The 19370-nt window shown below is 31.7% G+C and overlaps 1 protein-coding gene across 9 annotated transcripts in view; it reads left to right on the forward strand.

The window, feature by feature from the left end:
- The window catches only part of Relch (RAB11 binding and LisH domain, coiled-coil and HEAT repeat containing), a 102655-nt gene that overhangs the window by 63991 nt on the left and 19294 nt on the right, over window positions 1–19370 (forward strand). For 4 of the 9 annotated variants that reach the window (XM_047526303.1, XM_047526306.1, XM_047526309.1 and 1 more), the window contains 9 exons: window positions 711–858; window positions 4876–5032; window positions 6029–6152; window positions 8026–8074; window positions 9981–10060; window positions 12206–12312; window positions 13770–13869; window positions 18065–18147; window positions 19150–19213. In XM_047526303.1, coding sequence (XP_047382259.1) covers window positions 711–858; window positions 4876–5032; window positions 6029–6152; window positions 8026–8074; window positions 9981–10060; window positions 12206–12312; window positions 13770–13869; window positions 18065–18147; window positions 19150–19213 — 912 coding nt within the window. Of the gene's footprint in view, window positions 1–710; window positions 859–4875; window positions 5033–6028; window positions 6153–8025; window positions 8075–9980; window positions 10061–12205; window positions 12313–13769; window positions 13870–18064; window positions 18148–18867; window positions 18951–19149; window positions 19214–19370 lie in introns of those variants that run through there. The other 5 variants (XM_047526305.1, XM_047526308.1, XR_007105168.1 and 2 more) reach the window with 4 other exon arrangements.

Genomic DNA, 19370 nt, shown 5'->3' on the forward strand with positions numbered 1-19370 from the left:
CTGCAGTATTCAGCATAGATAGTAATTCTTCCATGAATGAATTAACTAATTTAGAACTTGATAGTATATAATTCTTATCTCTCGTTCTTACAGAGTTGATATTTTTTAATATGGTAATGTCATCTCAAGTGAATTTGAGCAGCAATAAATACTTTCTTCTCTAGTAATTCTTTTTTTTTCCATTTTGTTTTCTGACCCTTTTAATCTTTTTTGTCATCATTCTTTTGTTTCCTTTTGAAGTCTGTTCTCCTACATTTTATCTGTGCATGGGATTATTTTAAAATGCTTTTACTACTTGCAGATACAGTATTATTTGTATAAAGGGACCAGAGAGAAAATAGCAAGCACTGCTGCTTATTTGGCCATTGATCATTTAAAATGATTCCTACAGCTTACTTTAATTTCTTTACCCTGACTTATAAAGTTTCAAAAGATAAGACCCTCCCTAAATAAAAGGAATCTATACAAAATGTTAAAAAAATTAGAAATGACTGATATTTACCCTTAATTTTCCATGTAAAAGACTATTACTTCTGCAGTGCTTTTTTGCTTCACATTTTGAATGGACATCTCCTTTAAGTGTTATGTTTTGAATCCAACAAACAGGTCCTTAAGTGTTTTATTTGCCACAGAAAGGAAAAACATCATAAATCCAATTAGCAGTGTAATTTCAGAAAACTAAAATTAGCTTCCACCTCCTTATGTTTCAGGAAGGAGAACATGGGCTGGATGAACATAAACTTCACATGTATCTTTCTGCCTTGCAGTCCTTGATCCCATCTCTCTTTGCATTAGTGCTACAGAATGCTCCCTTCTCCAGCAAAGCCAAGCTTCATGGTGAAGTGCCACAGATAGAAGGTACTAAACTTAAATTCTGGAAGGAAGATGTAGAATATTAGCAGTTTAGTTTCCTAGAGACTTGTTTTTGATGAAAATTCTAAAAGTTAGTATATAATAGCATAATTACTAAAATGTTTTCTATGTGTAGAATCTTGTGTATATAGATTTTATATCTAAAGTTATCTGGCTTCATCTTTTATGGATAAGCTTCATGATATTTATACTTTCCATTCTTAAAGACTTTTTTATAGCCTTCATTGGGAGACTGGAATAAATGTTATCATCTGTGAATAAATCTGAATCAATGAAAAAAATTTCTTTAATAGTTACTAGTTCAGTATATGAACTTTTCATTTAAATTATCTTCATATTTTTTTCTTCCCCACTGTTTCATTTTATTTTTAATAGGGGAAGGTAAATATAATTACTTTTTTCCATTCTGTGTTCTTGATAGAAAGGAATATAAACATGTGTGGCAGGATTTTCTTTTTTTCCATAGAAGAAATGTGTTTTATTTTCAGAAATAAATGAAATTGACAGCAGAGGCCAGATAATTCCTATCTCACTCTCCAGGTAGCCAGTAAGTGACCTTTGATAAGTGACAGGTGATTGACAACCCTATTGCACCTAAGCCGCAAGATAAATGCCTGTAAACAAGCGATTGCTATGTGTGAGATACCTTTGCAGCTTTTTCAGATTTGTGCAGTTACCCATGTCTGTTACTGGCTTCTGATAGACAAAGAATTATGACATTGAAACATCAACAGTTAATGTTTTCACAATTATACTTTTCCTATTAAGAAAGCTGTGGACTTTCCTGAAATCTTTGGGGCACTATATGCTAGGATACATGAAGCCAGAGACTAAAAGTAGTATGCACTATTCGAATGCCAGTTTTGTTTGGAAAATTGAGAGTGGATGGAGTTTAATATTTTTTAAATGAGATTATTGAGGATAATAAAAAAAATCAAACTTCACAAGATAAAGACTTTGAAGATAAGACTATTATGCACTCCTAACTGGCCACTTTCTGATTCTGCCACTTGACTCATTAAAGCACTTCTCCTGCCTGGCTATTTTCCTGTCTTCCTGGTTCCCCCTCCTCTTCTTTCTATTTAGCTATATTAGTTTGCTACATAGACTAAATGACTTAAACCACAGAAATTTATTATTTCATAGCTCTGGAGGCTAGAATTCTAGATCAAGGTGTTGGTAAGGTAGGTCTTTCTGAAAACTGTGAGGGAAAAGCTATCTCTTGCCTGTCCCCTACCTTGTAGCAGTTTGTAAGCAATCTTTGGTGTGTGTTGGCTTTTAGTATCGTCTCATTTCTCTGCTGTTACCTTCACATGGCTTACTGTCAGTATGCTTCTTTCTGTGTCCAAATTTCCCCTTTCTATAAGAACATCAATCACATTGATAAGGGGCCTACCCTACTTCATCCAGTATATGACCTCATCTAATGTATCTTCGGTGGTACTGATTCCAAACATGACTCTGGAGGGGTGGAGACAACCAGTTCAACCTGTAATACTTGTTATCATTTCTTCATGTATTTAACAAATAATCCTTGATTATCAGCTGTTGGGAAGCTTTTATTAAAGATTAGATAGATAGAACAATTGCAAAACAATTTCTTTACCATTTTGAACATATTCCTTCAAATGCTTGTGTGATGACTTGTGATTGTCATTATACCAAAAACAAACTTTTGTTTTAAGTTCTTGTTGACTTAACTTTGTGGCTTTTAACAGTAGTTATAATTGTTAATATTACTATACCCATATTAAGGTTATACTGTCTTCATTATAAGTGAAGATTTATTATATCTTCTTTAAAGGGATATTCTGATCTGTGTCTATATATACACATATATATGTAATTTGGGTTATAATTTATTATAAATGAAGACCTACATTTTTATAAATTATGATAACCCACACAGATACTTTTATTGTCAGTTTATTTCACAATATTAATATGTTAGGCACTGTTTTGGACACTTGGAATAACCAAGTGAGTAATAGGTAACATTCTTTTCCATCACAGAGTTTATATTCTTATGGCAGGGGATACATCAAAGATTGATAACAGCTGTTTGGCAGAACAATTGTGGTAATTTCATTGACAGTAAAATGCTAGTGTTTTGCCAGCTAATTTAAATAACATTCTGGGGATCTTTCTGTATTATTATTATGTTAGGTACTCAATTTTTTTTTTATCACAGTTAAATAGAACAATATTTTCAGTCTCCTGAACCATTGTAATTTCTATCTATAATACATGAGAATTCATAGAATTGCTCATTTCCATTCATTATTTTGTTTCTATTAGACTTAGCTTTAAACCTTTGGATCCTACTCTTTTTATAATAAATCTCAACATATCTATTTTACTTTTAATTAATACATTATTTACTAATACTGCATCAGTATTTTTAAATTAATTCATCATAGTATTTGACAAATACAAATTCATCATAGGTTTTGACAAATATAATAAAACCTGTTTGAAATTATATCAGATATGGTTTGATATAATTTATAAATATTAAATATAAAAATCCCTTACCATCCAAATCTGTTTGATTTCTGGCTTGGGGTAGTGAGAATTCAAGCAGAAACTTTAGCGAGGGATACCATATCATCCAAATTCCTTCCTCCCTCTTTTTCTTTCTTCCTGTTAATGATAACAAATCAAAGAGTTCACATAGCAAGGATAACCATTGTCTGTACTTAATATATTATTAACTGTCTAGTACAGCATAAAAATAATTTTATCTTGGAGCATTTTTTATATTAGGTGCTGTTCCAAATTTTCTTAAGTGTGATAATTATTATTAAATGTGTTTTGAAAAAATGCTGCATCCTCATATGTCTTTTTAGGGTGATGCCTCTATACAGGAGTTGCCTCCATTCAAAGTTACTGACCTACATCAAATGAGCTGTGGTCATGCATTATTCATTTAATAGCTATCTAGGAAGTATTCCCTTAATAAACTGGGATATGACTATTGTCTGTAGGATTATAGATGTTACTGATGTTTAAACTTTTAAAATATACTAGTATAGCCAGGCGCAGGGTGGCTCATGCCTGTAATCTCAGTCATTCAGGAGGCTGAGACAGGAGGATCACAAGTTCCAGACCATTCTCAGCAACTTAGCAAGACCCTGTCTCAAATTTAAAAATAGGAATATCTGGGGATATAGCTCAATAGAAAAGTGCCATGTGTTCAATCCCCAGTATCCCAAAAAAATAAATGAATAAATTTTAAAAAATAAAATATACTAGTGTAATATATTAATATGCATATAGATACGTACACATGTATATATTCATGTTTTATTTACACAATTTTTAAAGTTTTTCCATTTTCCCTCAAAACTTTTAAAAGTACATAATATGAGACCTTGGTTTTCATATCCATAGTATACTGTGCCTTATCTAACTGGTCCCTGACTTCAACATTTCTTAACTAATTTTCTGTTTATCAAACACTGAAAAAATGTTTACAGATATAATGTTGGGGAATGAATACTGAAGAAATGCATTCAGTTCAAGCTTTCATGTATTTTATGTTACTATTCTTTACTATTAAATAGCATATCCCTATTCTTATTACTTCCTTACTCCCTGAAGGAAACATTTTATTATATTATTATTTCATTGACGTAAACAGTTTGTTGGAATTAAAAGTATTTTTATTTTTTAAACCAAATTCAAAACCCTGTTTTATGTAGGAGCCTTACTTTGGACCAATTTTAATCAAAATTTAAGTTTTTATGCTTAACAAACTTTCATTACGGTATTCATTTATTAACTGTATAGTCTCCTAAAATCTCAACTCTTGAGATTTGTTCAAGTGACAAGAATTTCTTTTCTAACAATGACTTGATGAATATGTTCCAGTTTTATACTTAAAAGTTATAATAAGCAAATTAAGTTATCAGGGAAAGGACCATATTTTTATTTTGACTGAATAGCTAAGTTCCCAAATTGCTGTTTTCCATGTAATTATTATGCTTCTGTTATTTATAGTGACTAGGTTTCCTCGGCCTATGTCACCTCTTCAAGACGTGTCTACTATTATTGGAAGTCGTGAGCAATTGGCAGTGCTACTACAACTTTATGATTACCAGCTGGAACATGAGGGTACAACAGGCTGGGAGAGTTTGCTGTGGGTTGTCAATCAATTGTAAGTTACCACCTCCGTATTTATTTGATACAGCTAATCAGGTCAATGGAAGATAACTCATATTTAGCTTTGAAACTGAGGGACAAAATTTTTAAAAAATAAAAAAAAAAATAATATAACTTGGCATCATCAGTGATAAATTTTTTTAGATTTACCCCCCCATGTGTATTAATTACCTTTGAAGAATTTGCCTTTGTATTATATCAAAACAACTAGTCTGCTGCCTTATTTGTCTACTAATGGTGATGGTCTCATTTTTTAGTCTAAAATAGATGCTGTGTTAGCCAACCTCTTGGATTCAAGTCTCATTAACTGCATGCTTAGAACTCTACCATTAAGTTTCCATATATTTTATGCCAAGCTGTTAAAATTTATCTTAAAAAGCTTTTTCAGTAAAACATGATTTTAAGACCTTTTCACAGGGTTCCAAGCAATTCTTTTGCTTTCAAAAAACAAAATAATAGCCAGACATGGTGGATCACACCTGTAATCCCAGTAAGTCAGGAGGCTGAGGCAGAAGGGTCCCAAGTTCAAAGCCATCCTCAGCAATTTAGTGAGATCCTATCTTAAATTTAAAAAAAAGCGGGCTGGGGAGATAGCTCAGTCGGTAGAGTGCTTGCCTTGCAAGCACAAGGCCCTGGGTTCGATCCCCAGCACCCAAAAAAAAAAAAAAAAAAAAAAAATTTAAAAAAGAAAATTTACGGGTGGGGTTGTGGCTCAGTAGTAGAGTGGTTTCCTAGCACATATGAGGCACAGGGTTTGATCCTCAGCACCACAGAAAAATAAAGATATTGTGTCTACAACTAAAAAATTTTTTTTAAATAAATAATAAAGAGAGACTGGGAATGTGGCCCAGGGGTTAAGTGCCCTTGGGTTCAATTCCTGGTATCAAAAAAAAAAAGTTCTTGGATTTGGATTTGCATTGTTACAGAAATTGGCAAGGAAATAGTAATTTATATGTACCTCCTGCCTATTTTTCTTTCCTTTCATATTCAGGTTGCCACAACTTATAGAAATAGTTGGCAAAATTAATGTTACTTCAACTGCCTGTGTCCATGAATTCTCCAGATTTTTTTGGCGCCTTTGCCGGACATTTGGCAAAATTTTTACAAACACTAAGGTAAAAACTTGTATTCCATATTTTCTTATATGCAAGAAACATACAATATAAATATGTTGATATAATATGTTAATGCTATAAGAGTAATAGAATATAGAGCAAAAACATGAGCCCTTTAAGTATTTTTTAATATCTTAGAATATTATGATAGTAAACAGAATTCTAGTTGGTAGTGTTCTTATCTTTATTGATGCTCAAAAAATGATTTAATCTAAGCTTAGTTTGTATCCACACTTGTAAGATTTACTCACTACAGATATCTCAAAGGTTTTCAGCACAGGAAGTATTAACTAAGGAACTCAAATCAATTCTGTGAATATACTTTTTGTACTTATTTCCATCTACTACAGAATCTAGAAGCAATTGTTTGTTCAGCACACCTGAGTGAAAAACCTGATGTGATTATGGAACTAGAAAAATTTTATTTTGAACTTGCTACAAGGATCCCACCTCTTAGGAAATAAATTTCAGTCATTGCCAAAAGCATTATTTGTTACATTGGCCCATGGTGGTTATTCTTTAGGTTCAGGTCTTCAAAATGTCCTAAGATCCCAATTTCTATTTTTTGTTGTTTCCAATTTCTTTTTAATCCTGTTACCCCCCCAATCGTCTTCATAGTATATTGTTTACCTAGTTGTTTGGAGATCTAATAAAAACATTAAAAGTGTAGTTGCTATAATCAAATGTTAATCAAGATATTTAAAAGGTAAACATTTTAAATATTGCATTTATTTTAGTGCAGCTCTTTATTCTTAAATCTGCAGTTACTGCAACATTTAAATCGAAGGGTGTGGTATGATAAACTAGACAAAATTCAGAACACTTAGGTTCTGTTATCTGCTGACTAATGTTTGTGACCTTCTATTTATTAAAGGTCAGATAATCTGGGTTTAGTCTTTTCATGTGTGAAAGGAAGATGTTTCACTGTCTTGATTCTATAAGTATGATTTAGTAAATTAATCTTTTAACAGTGTTCTTTTAGTTTAATTTGAACATGTAAATTTATACATTAACCTGATGTACCCTGATCAGAAACCAAAACCAGATCTTGATGTTAATGTAGGAAAATCATTTTGCATTTCTCATTAGCAACTAATTGTCAAATATAATTTGATTTTGCTGTTTTCAGTATTGGCAAAAATTGTTCAACATGTCCCAAAGATGCAGCTATTATTTTTTTCTTTTTGAAAAACAAGTGGTAATCCCTTCAGCACTTAACACTAATTGGTTATCTTCAGTAGTCCAAAATCTTGTGGTAATTCCAATAATAAAAAATTGAAACAAGCATTTGCTCTAACTTAAAATACTAAAGTTAAATTCTTAATATTTAAGGAGTTGCAATAAAAGATTAAGATGGATATTACATGGTGAATGTTATCTGTGAAGACCCCAAATAAATTCATAGCCAAATGCTATTTTTCAGTAATTCTAATCAGCTAATAGCTTTTTATCACCAAGTTCACTTTTTAGGAGGCAGTAATATTGAGCATTTAAAATCATTTTAGGGCCTGGAAATGAAACTTGGTGGTAGACTACTTGCCTCACATGTATGAAAAGGCCTTTTCTTTGATCACCACAAAAAGTAAATAAATGAAATTATCTTAAAAATAATTTCAATTTAGGGAATAAAGCCAAAGTCCATTAGAAAATACTTGTCCATTAGAATCACCCAAACTGATTCTTATTCTTAAAGGTGTTATTTTTAGTACCTTGATTCTTTTATTGTACACCTCTTAATACATTTCTAACTACTTCGGTAGTCTATAAAGCAAAATAAATTATTAATAAATAGTAGTAAAAGTAGTAAACATTTTATGTAGTCACTAATCCATTGAACTTGAGACTTTTGGAATCTTCTCTTTGGACTGCTTAGGTCAAACCTCAATTCCAGGAGATCTTAAGACTGTCTGAAGAAAATATTGGTAAGTTTGTTCATTACTACTTTAAAAAAAATTGAATCTCTTTATTTACAGAAAATGCTATATTCAGTATATTTACATTATATAAACCAATGAATATAATTAAAAAGGAAAATTTTTATTATGGAGGTTCTCTGTGTTACATCTAACATATCCTTCCATCGTGTTGTGGTCATGAGATTAATGTTTATTCAGATCGATCGTAAATATCTACCTTCATTGTACAAAAATTGAACTAAGACTGAACTTCTCAAACTAGGTACTTGTTAATCATTGGAGATTTGAAGTGTTATAGTCAAGATAATGATACAAAATAAGCAGCATCCAATTAATAATACTTATTTGAAACTTTCAGGAAGTTTTTGAAGCATGCCTAATGGAAAATAATGAAATAGATACATATATGTTGTTAAAAGGAAAAATGGGATTTAAAGAAGCTACAGACTTGTGTTAACCCCTTTTTTTATAGTTTTCATTCATCTTTTTTTTTTAATCTATTTACAACACCATTAGCCTAAGAAATTGTTCATATGTGAATCTTTTGTCCCCGTGTATCTTCCCTATTTTCTAGGATTAACTTGTGAAAAATGGTAGAAGGAAAGTATAACATCCCCCTGACACCCATTTTATCTTGGTCATTTTTTAGGTTTGGGAGTTTCTTTGTTTTGTTTTGTTTGTTTGACATGAGCTCTCAAAGGTTATTTTTAATAGCTTTTTAAAGGATTGGTGTTTGGAATTCATAGTTGTTAATATTGTATTTTAATTATGAATTCTGATGATAAATTTAGTGAAGAAAAAATTAAAATATTTTGGAAACTGACATTTTTTGGAATTATTAACTGTGAATGTTTAGCTGTTCAGATAGGAGGTGATTATCCCCTGTGTTTACAGTCCACATCTAATAATAGAATTTACCCTTATATTCCTAGCCTCAGGTTTATCTCTCAACTAGCATTGTCATCTAACATCAGTACACCTCCCAAGAAAAAGTTATTTTTATCAAAAATAAACAAAGCTTAAACACTAAATTAATATAAAAATGAAGCTTTCTCTTTTTTGCTAAAATTTCTTCAAAATAGTAGATAGTATATCTTTTCAACTCAATTTCTTTATGTATGACTCTGAAAATAATTTAAAGCCATATAAAAATAGAAATACAATAATAAAAAATACTTAGGAACATGGAAGCAAATGTAAAGCATCTAAAACAATACCTGATGATCAATAAATGAGAGCTGTTAACACTATAAATAACTCACCTCATTATCTTCTCTGGAACTTCCTTGAAATTGTCCACAAGTATAATAAAAAGAAAATTTTATATTATAGTCACTGGGCACACACCAGTGACTATATAAATTTCCCTCTCTCCCCATTTTACTTAACCTAATTCTTCCTTCCTCCATGACAATGATCAGGGTGCTTGAAAACTCTACTTCGGGTGCAATAAGTGCTCTGGAATTAGGCTAGTACTGGAAACTAGGGAGAATCTCATATCTGAAAGCAGATTAAATAATACAGATCTAGGATCTTGCTTTTTAACTGAGCAACTTTACATTTTACATGCACTGCAAATGGAAAGCAATAATGTTAAGGAAAAAAGACCTGGCCATGAGTATTTGAGAGACTTAAAGAAAAGTTCTAATTTCTGATATGGGAAATAGAATATAACATCTCATTTTGGTTATTAAATTTCTTTCCCATCTATCAGAAATTTTTATGTTAATGGACTTTCAAGAAGCATTACATTGTATTTTACAATAACCAGTAGAAATATGCTTTGATTACAGTGTTTTCCAAAATATGACAGCATTTGTAACCTTGTAAAAAATTTTAAGTATTATGTTGTGACTTTTTTTGTTTACATCTAAAACATACTTGGACTTTTAAAATATTTTAATAATTTTAGATTCCTCAGCAGGAAATGGGGTCCTCACTAAAGCTACAGTCCCCATTTATGCAACAGGAGTCCTTACGTGTTATATTCAGGTAAGGGAAGAATTCTTATTCTCCAATAACAGTACCTTCAGGGGTTGGGGATAGAGTGCTTGCCTAGCATACATGAGGTCCTGGGTTCAATCCCCAGCACCACCACCACCACCACCCCAAAAAAAGTATCTTCAGTTTAGAAAAATACTTGTTATTTTATGTTTTCTCTATGTGAGGACATAATTATAAATGTGAACCCAAAAGAAAAACAAAATTTATTCATTGTATTCAATAAATAATTTATAATGTAGAACATATTTGAATAATATGACTGATTAAAATATCAATTGAACAATAAGTTTGGAGATTATGTGCTTCTTTATATTTTGCTAGTGTTAGATTGTACTTATTTAGTAGAGTTTCTTTGTGTTTCATAAGATTTTCATAGATAAGTGACAGCACTTGTGTTAGGTGACACAAACTACAAAATGTGGTAGAATTCTATACTTTGTCATTGTTTTTATCACAGTACTTTTTAATAATACTTTATTGTTTTTGTTACTGCATAATATCTTTCCAAAACATAATACCTTATAATCATTACAAACCATTTTATTTCCTCATGGTTCTGCAATCTGGGCTTTGCTTAGCTGACTTCTCTTCTGTTCCCATGGTTTTGTCACTTGTATTACTGCATTAAACTAGTCTGTTGGTAGTCTCAGGTAGGATGACTGATCCCCACAATCCATGTAGTTATAATGCCTCTCTTTACTTCATGAGCAGAATCAGGATTTAATACCTGGTAGCTGAAGGCTTCCCAGAATGCAAAAGCCAAAATTTGCTAAACTAAGGCTCAGACCTGGAGTTAGTGTATCACTTCTATAGTATGTGGTTAAACAAAGTCTTAGACCTGGCCCAGATTGAGAAGACAGGAGCTAAGCCAGAATGTATACTAAGAGATGTGGTTCATTGGTTGTCACCAGCTCTGCTTACCATTGTTTTAAGTAAATAGCACATGATGTAGCTCAAGGCATATTAGTAGGCAACTAAAAATGGGTGAAATCTCTTTTGCAACTTTGCTTTGATATTGGTTTGTCACTCTCTGTACCTTTTCACTAAGTATACTGCCATGTTTTAAAACTGCTGTATCCTTTCTTTTTCATTTCATTTTAATCATTATTTTTTGCCAACCCTTTATCTTGACCTCATTCAAAATTAACCTATATAGGAAAAAAAAAATAGGTGGTAATATAGTCTTTCTCAAGTTCTTTTGAGATACTGAGAAGCTATTAATTATTGACCTCCTATATCCTCTGACTACTTAACTTCATTTTATATATGTATATACTTCCTGATAGAATGTCATTTTTTTTTTTTCCCTAGGTTCAGGTTAATAAAACATACAAGGTTTTTGGTTTTGTTGGTTTTTTTCTTTTTAAACTCTCCTAATTTAGTAGGTTTACTTTATCTAACATTTCTTAATAAAAAGAACAAACTACTTCCTGATTATGAAAATAATAATAGGTCATTGAAGAAAGATTTGAAAAGTATGATTTATTTTTAATCAAGGGAGGGCAGCTGTTTCTTTTCAGAACACACTAGTCTATATTTCATCAAGTATGCCGTTTTTCACCACTAGGATATTACCAGGATAGTTTCTTGGAAATAAAATTTCAACTGTTAGGAAGATGACCATTTTAGTAATTTGCATTTAACTATATAGAGCCAAAATTCATGGAAACTAATTGACAAATTTTAATAAAATAGTATACTTTTTAATGTTCTAAATCAAAACCTTTCAAAAAAACTTTCTGCAGTGACAGAAACAATATCTGAGTTGTCTAGTAACACTAACTACATGTGTCTATTAAGCCTTTGAATTAATTATGACTAGTGCAATTATAGGGAACTGAATCTTTTGTTTTACTTAACCTTTCATTCAAATTTAAATAAAAATAATCACATTTAACTAGTGAATACCATATTGGACAGCACAGGTCTAAATAAATGAATAAAGATAGCCTTTGTCCTTATGATCATATATATGCTTAATAGGTATCTTTATTTTATTTAAATGGTTTTATAATTAGAATATTTTCTCTTTATTTGTTAACACTTTTTAATTGTAGATAGGTAATTATGGTACGTAGTCCTGCTTGATTGCTTGAATATTTTCAGTATTTTATCAGTATTTTCCCTCTCTAGGAAGAAGACCGGAAACTGTTGGTTGGATTCTTAGAAGATGTAATGACCCTACTTTCATTATCTCATGCTCCTCTCGATAGCCTGAAGGCTTCTTTTGTGGAACTGGGGTAAGAAGATAATAGTTTACAGTTTTTAAAAGGTAAATAAAAGAAAGAGATAAAAGATCCAGGAAAATGAGAACCAAGCACGGAAGGGAAGCCCCAGAATGATGGCAAAGGGAAGTTCCCCTATAATAGTTTTAAAACAGCCCAAAGGAGCACCTGTCCCAATTGGAACAGGACTGGTTTCCAGAAAGAGGGGAGAAGGACTGTTATATGTTTCAACCATTGCAGAAAATAAGTAAAGGCTTATGAAAAAAAGACAAGTTAAAGTTCTCAAATTAGATTTATGAAGTGCAAATTTTGTCTCATTACACAATAATTCTCTTGGTTCTGAGACCTAATTTTTTTTTTTATTTTTTGGTTTAGCTTATTTAGATATTCTTAATACTTAGTAATCAATTCATTGTAGTTTTTTAAAATTATTATTATTTTTTTTTTACTTTTACAGACTGCATTTTGATTCATTTTACACAAATGGGGTACATAATTTCATTTCTGTGGTTGTACATGATGTAGATTCACACCATTCATGTAATCATACATGTACATAGGGTAATGATGTGTGTCTCATCCCACCATTTTTCATACCCCCATCCCTCTCATTTCCTTCTACCTAATCTAAAGTTCCTCAATTCTTCTCTCACTCCCCACCCTCCCACCCCCATTATTATATCATCATCCACCTATCAGGGAAAACATTCCGCCTTTGGTTTTTTGGGATTGGCTTACTTCACTTCATTGTAGTTTTAAATGGGATAAAGTGTGCAGATATGTTTTCTCTAAAGCAATTGGAAAAATAAAACAACAGATCTGAAAAATATATAGTTTCCCAGAACTGAAAAATCACCTCAACTGAAAGCGGGTTCCTAAGACTCCTTGTTCTATTATGTTTGTTTTGCTTTGTCCTTCTCATGATTCATTATCTGGCTGCTGAAGTAGCTTTGTCTCAGTCTTCACTGAAAACAAGCTTATGTATTTTATTAATTATACCATCTTACACTTGAATAGACTTCATAGCCAATAATATATAGCCCTCCATATAGGTGCTGGTTTCAGTTGATCTTATTTGATTCTACAACCATATGACATAAATAGGACATGTATTGCTCCCCCAAGTTTTAAAGATGCAGAGACCAAGATTCACAGTCCAATGTTCTTCCCTGTTTTTTTCCTAGATAAATTTTTATTTATAATTTTAGTTTTCATGGTATTAAAATGTTAAGGTTTCTGCTGCAATTGCAGATGCTTCAAGAGGCTGAAAGTGTGATTTCTGAATATGGTTTGTGGTTTTATAAGATGACTTTCTGTTTTAAAGATCCTTAGCTGTGACCCATTAAACTGTACAGCATAATGTCCTATGTTCTGCCAGTATTTTTATCATTGACCTTATACATAGTTATTTCAGTACATCAATAAGGCACTGTGACTCTCAATTTTAACAATGGTTGTTTTTTTTTTTCTAGTGCGAATCCAGCTTACCATGAGTTGCTATTAACTGTTCTGTGGTATGGTGTTGTCCATACTTCAGCACTTGTGAGATGTACTGCTGCTAGAATGTTTGAGGTATGTCAACATGTGTTTCTGTTGATTCCAAGTATTAATGATTTTCTTTTGTAAAAGGGAGATGGGGGAAAAAATGTTTTTAAGTGCTTTGTACACCATGTTGATATGTATTTTATGGCATTGAACACTGTCTAGTTGTGTACTGTGTGATGGGGCAGAACTTCAACTTCATGTTTAGGAATGTTTCTAGCCTTATTGGTTCCTTAAATGTTATTCTTAGTTCCATTTCTCAAATTCTTTTAAATCTTATTTTAATGTCCATTCTATATAAATCTTTCTGACTATACTTTTCTATTTATTGAAGTAAATGATTTCTTAAATAAACCAAAACAACATGGGTATCTTTCAAGTTATTGGATTCATTAGTAGCATTAAAAAATCAATTATTGCAATTATGGAAATATTTATTTTATTCCTTACTTTAACTTGACTATTCCTTCACATATTTTATCTGGAATAACCCCCCTATACATTAACTGCCTATAGATTTTTTTTAAAAAAAGAGGAGATTGTTCATGTAATTTACCTTGATTTATGAGATTGCCACCTACCCAAGTTTGAAAATTGAAATATCTATCTGTTGTACCCAACACATAGCAAATTATGTCATAACCAAGTATATTCTCATAGAGACACATTTTTAGAACTTCAGTTGAGCACTCAAATTGGTTTAATGTTTCTTGATGCTTTTATCTTACCATAGAGTCATGCTTCCTGGGTTCAGTTTCCACCTCTAACACCTGGTGATCTTATAAATTACTTGGGCAAATTTGGATTTCTTCATATCTGAGTTTCCTCATCTACACAATGAAGATAGTAGTAAAAGTATTCATCTCAAAGGACCATTGTTAATATTAAATGAATTAAAGCCCTTAACACAGTGTCTGGAATATAAGAGCTTATAATAAATGTTAACTATCATCATTATTGTTTTTATATTCATGTTATTACTTCACAAAATAATGTAATAGTGCAGGGGACATATAGTTATCCAAACTTTTCCCTAATGTTCCTAAAATGACATTCTTAAAATGTCTTTAAGCATTTATTTCCTTAAGAATTAAATCACATCTTCCTGAATTTCATAATTTCACCACAATTTAAGACAAATTGCAGTTGAAAGTATAGGACACAGATATGCTTAAAATATTTGCCTTGTAAAATTTTTAAGATATACTTAAAGTATTTGCTTTCTAAAAATGTTAATGTGTAAATTAGATTCATAAAATCTAAAGAAAATTCCATTGTTATAAGGAAGTTGAAAATTCTCTGTCCATGTTATTCCCTCAAGTACACATTTGATTTAAAAAATCTATAATCCGGGCTCTTTTGTCGAGGTGAATGCCAAAATAACTATTTGGTTTTATGTCTAGTACAAGTTGCTTCTGGTTATAAGGAATTTTGATCTTTCAGTATGCTGAGAAGAGGGCATTTACATGAAAGAAAAGTCTCTTCATTCTCATCTTCTCCCTCTATAGAAAAAAAAAAGTATTTTAAATGAAGATCTTTCTCTTTAATGTGCTCCCCTATTCAAAGACCAAAAAAAGCAAATTCTTTGTCTTAAACCCTTGCTTTCTAAAATCTATATATGCACTTTGAAGCATCTTGTTAAGTAGAAATAATTTAAGTAAATAAACTGAAGCATCCCTGTTTTTGTTTGTTTTATTTTTCTGCCTTGTATGTGGCTTCTATATGACTGTTGTCTGGTTTTGGTTTAGAGTTTGCTATCAGTAGTGGCCTGGAAACTATACCCGAGCTCAAGTAGTTTTCAATGTCTTCCCAGGATGATTATGAACTTCTATGTATAGTTTAAGAGACTTTTTCAAATTCATTTATGATAAAAAAGATTTTACAGAGCATGATAATACACTTATCAGTAGGAGAAATTAAAGGTCCTTTTTTGTTAGTGATCCTTATTTTAAACAAAATTATATTAAAATAAATACAGTTCATAAGACTTCTTTTAATGTTAATGCTTTATAATAGGTATTATGCCTGATTCCCCTCAAAATAAATTAACTCAAGATGACAACATAAAAGAAGACTTAAAATAATTTAAAAAAAAAAAGTGAGGCCAAAAACTCTTGAGAAGAAAGTGAGAAATGGATATACCAGGAACCTAGTGTTTTTATAGTGAAATGAAACAACAAATTTTAGCCTAGTCGTAGATGGCAGGGCAGAAGGGTAAAACCAATCAGTTATATTGTTCTCAGTGTTAAATAAGAGTTCATTCTTATCTTTTGAAGTAGTAAATTAGCACATTTTTTAAAAAGGAGAACGTAACTATGTGAGTCTTACTGTGATAGATTTTCCAATTGATGCAGAAAAGAACCTCTTCATGTAAGTATTCATTGTATGAATCATGATGAAATCAACAAGAAGGCGTGGACATTAAGTCAGACAAGACAAAGTCCATTTTCTAGCTCTACTATTTATTGGCTTTTAATGCGTGGATAAATAACTTCAATCTGCAATTTCTTCAAGTGCTAGTAGGCTGATAATATTTGTACTTGCCTTATATAAAAATCGGATGATATATTGTTTGTGAAGTGCATAATAATTGATAGCTCTTAAATTTGCTTTCTGATTTTCTGGTTTAAGAAATTGAATTTAATCTCAGAGCAGCACAAAGTTAACTTGTCCACTAGATTATCCTCTTTTTTAATATTTTTAGTGAGTGCAAGAGCAGACATTTCAAGATATACTTTACAGATTAAAAATCTGAGCTTAGTTATAATATGATATAGAGAAGGTTTTCTTTAACAGTATTTGAACTTCCTTCCCCTGTTCCTTTCTACCTGACATCTATAAATAACTAAGGTAATAATGAAAGTTCCTTTGTTGTCTTATTCCTAATTATCTGTGGTTTTATATAAAAATTACTTCAGAATTTGGAAGTAGATTTTAAAGTGAATCAGTTGATAAATGGAAACAGATAATTGCAAAATAAAGTATCTTCACATAAAGTGAGCTATGCTTGCACATGTTGCATAGGGATGTCCACATATGATGATTTTTGTTATTAAAATTTCCATGGCATCTTGATCTTCTGTGAGAACTAGTTCTATTATTAAGTGAACAGAATGATTAGCATTTAGGTTTATACTCTGAAGTTGAGAAGAGGGTTGCCCTTCTATATTAACCTCAAAATTTAGTAATCTTTATAAAAAACAAAATGCATACTGCTCAGTATGGTCCTGTTTTACAAATTAGTGTTATCTAATAAATTATTTTAATGAATAACTTCTGTTTATTTGAAAATTTATTCAAACTTTTAGAGAAATATAAAACAAAGAACTGTTTAGAGGTTAGCTACCAAAACTTTTTAAAATTAATTTCTTTTTCCAAATACATCACAAATCATATTATTGAACTAGTCATAATAATTAAGTTCTCATTTCTTGAATGCATATTACTTACCATATATAAGTATATTATGTGCAAATCAATAGTACAACGGTCCTTTGAGTTGGATAATATCACCATTTTCAGATAAGAAAACTGAGTTTCAAGAGATAACGTAATATATCTATGGCTACAAGGCTAACAAGTGGAGAACTGGAGTCTGAACCCAGAGTTGATTCCCAAGTATATTACTCTAGGAGTATTATGTCTCTATATCTCCAAAGAGAAACCTTTTCTCCTTCAAAGAGAAATTTAAAAGGTTGAGGATTTTCCATATGTGTTGTTTAAATTTATTTGCTGTAGAACAGTCATAAACAGTTGATAGTTATGGCTGCTAACCATTTCAGTTTGGCTTAAAAAGAGTTCAATTTGTATCTTGTTGGTGATAATAAAACCACACCAGATTTCCTTTGAAAATTTAACCATAGCACTTTATATCTGTACTCTTTTAGCTTTTTTTTAAAGTACAGTTTTCTTTTCCTTTTACATTATATTTTAATTGAACTTGGAAGTTGCATAGACTATTTGACCAAAAGCACACTGCCATTGAATTGATGACGAAATCTCTTTTCATAGACTGCTAGGCTATTTAAGCTTTTATTTTCCTCCTAAGCATTCTCTGCCTTTGTAAAGCACTCTAGTAGCAATATTTGCTTAGCTTCTAATTTTGGTTTTGCTTTTATGTTTTCTCTCTTTCTCTTGGTTGTCCCTTTCCTCTTCCCATGGCACACTGTATTTGCTCTTTCCGTGCATCACCTGTGAATACCCCCTGTGCTGACCAATCAATCAGCTGTTGGTGAAGGGGGTGAATGAAACTCTGGTAGCTCAGAGGGTTGTTCCTGCTCTCATTACTCTCTCCAGTGACCCTGAAATGTAAGTGTCATACCTGCCTTTTACATTCAGCATCCCTTTCAAAAATGTGCCTGTCAGGAAATAGCCATCAGCTTTAAAATTCATTGAAGAAGATCTTTAAAATAACAAAACTGGCTGGGCTTGGTGGCTCAGGCCTGTAATCCCAACAACTCCAGAGACTGAGATAGGGTAAGGAAAGGATTGCAAGGTTGAGGCCAGTCTTGGTAACTTAGTGAGATTGTGTCTCCAAAAAAAAATTTTTTTTTAAAGGCTAGGGGTGTAGTTTGGTGGTAGAACACCCCTTTGTTTAATTCTCATACAACAAAAATAATAATAATAGAAGTATTACTGGATTATGCTTATTTGATTTTAAGCTTTATCATGTTACTATTCATATATCTTTTTTTTTTAAGTGAATCTTCACAGTAAGATTAATTTGGAGGCCATGTATTGAGAAAAAAAATATCAGTAGCATTAGTACTCAGTAAACATTTTCAAACCTAAAATGTGCTGATGGACTATTTCTTTCAAGCCAAGAAAGGATGCTCTGCTAATCTCACTAACAGGTTGTTAGCAGTAAGTGTAGTGGCATGAACCAAAGGCTTAACATTTTAATGTCTCATGTGAGTGACTAAACCAAGAAAGGCCAGTGAGTCTGCCTGCCCATCCTCAGTCACAGCTAACCCAGTTCTCATTCCAGTTTACCAAACCATTTTTTATTGCATGTTGACTGGTTTACAGCTGACTCTTCGAGGCATGAGTGAAGCGTTAGTTGACAAGCGGGTTGCTCCGGCCCTTGTTACCTTATCCAGTGATCCTGAATTGTGAGTTTCACAGACTGCGACCTTAAGTTATCCTGCCTGTCTTTTTGAGCATTCTTCTCGGTCTGCTTTTTTAAATTTTTAATTTGTCATTGCTAGAGACTAATACAGTATTTTTACCTACTATGATTCACATTTTATTAATACTTACTTTATATCTCAAAGAAAGTTTCAGTTTCTTTCTTTTTTTAATTTCTAACAGCTCTGTCAGGATTGCCACAATTCCAGCCTTTGGCACCATTATGGAAACAGTTATTCAAAGAGAGGTAGGAAATCACTCAAATGTATTTATATCTGCATATTGTTAAGGTGATCATGACACATTTCCATATGTGTCCCCAGTGGTGGGGCAGAAGCATCATACCTTTTATGTTATTTCTTAGTTATGGGCCAGAGGAGCATCTCATGTTTGAAAGCCTAACT

Source organism: Sciurus carolinensis, chromosome 15, assembly GCF_902686445.1.
Source record: "Sciurus carolinensis chromosome 15, mSciCar1.2, whole genome shotgun sequence".
NCBI classification, from domain to species: domain Eukaryota; kingdom Metazoa; phylum Chordata; class Mammalia; order Rodentia; family Sciuridae; genus Sciurus; species Sciurus carolinensis.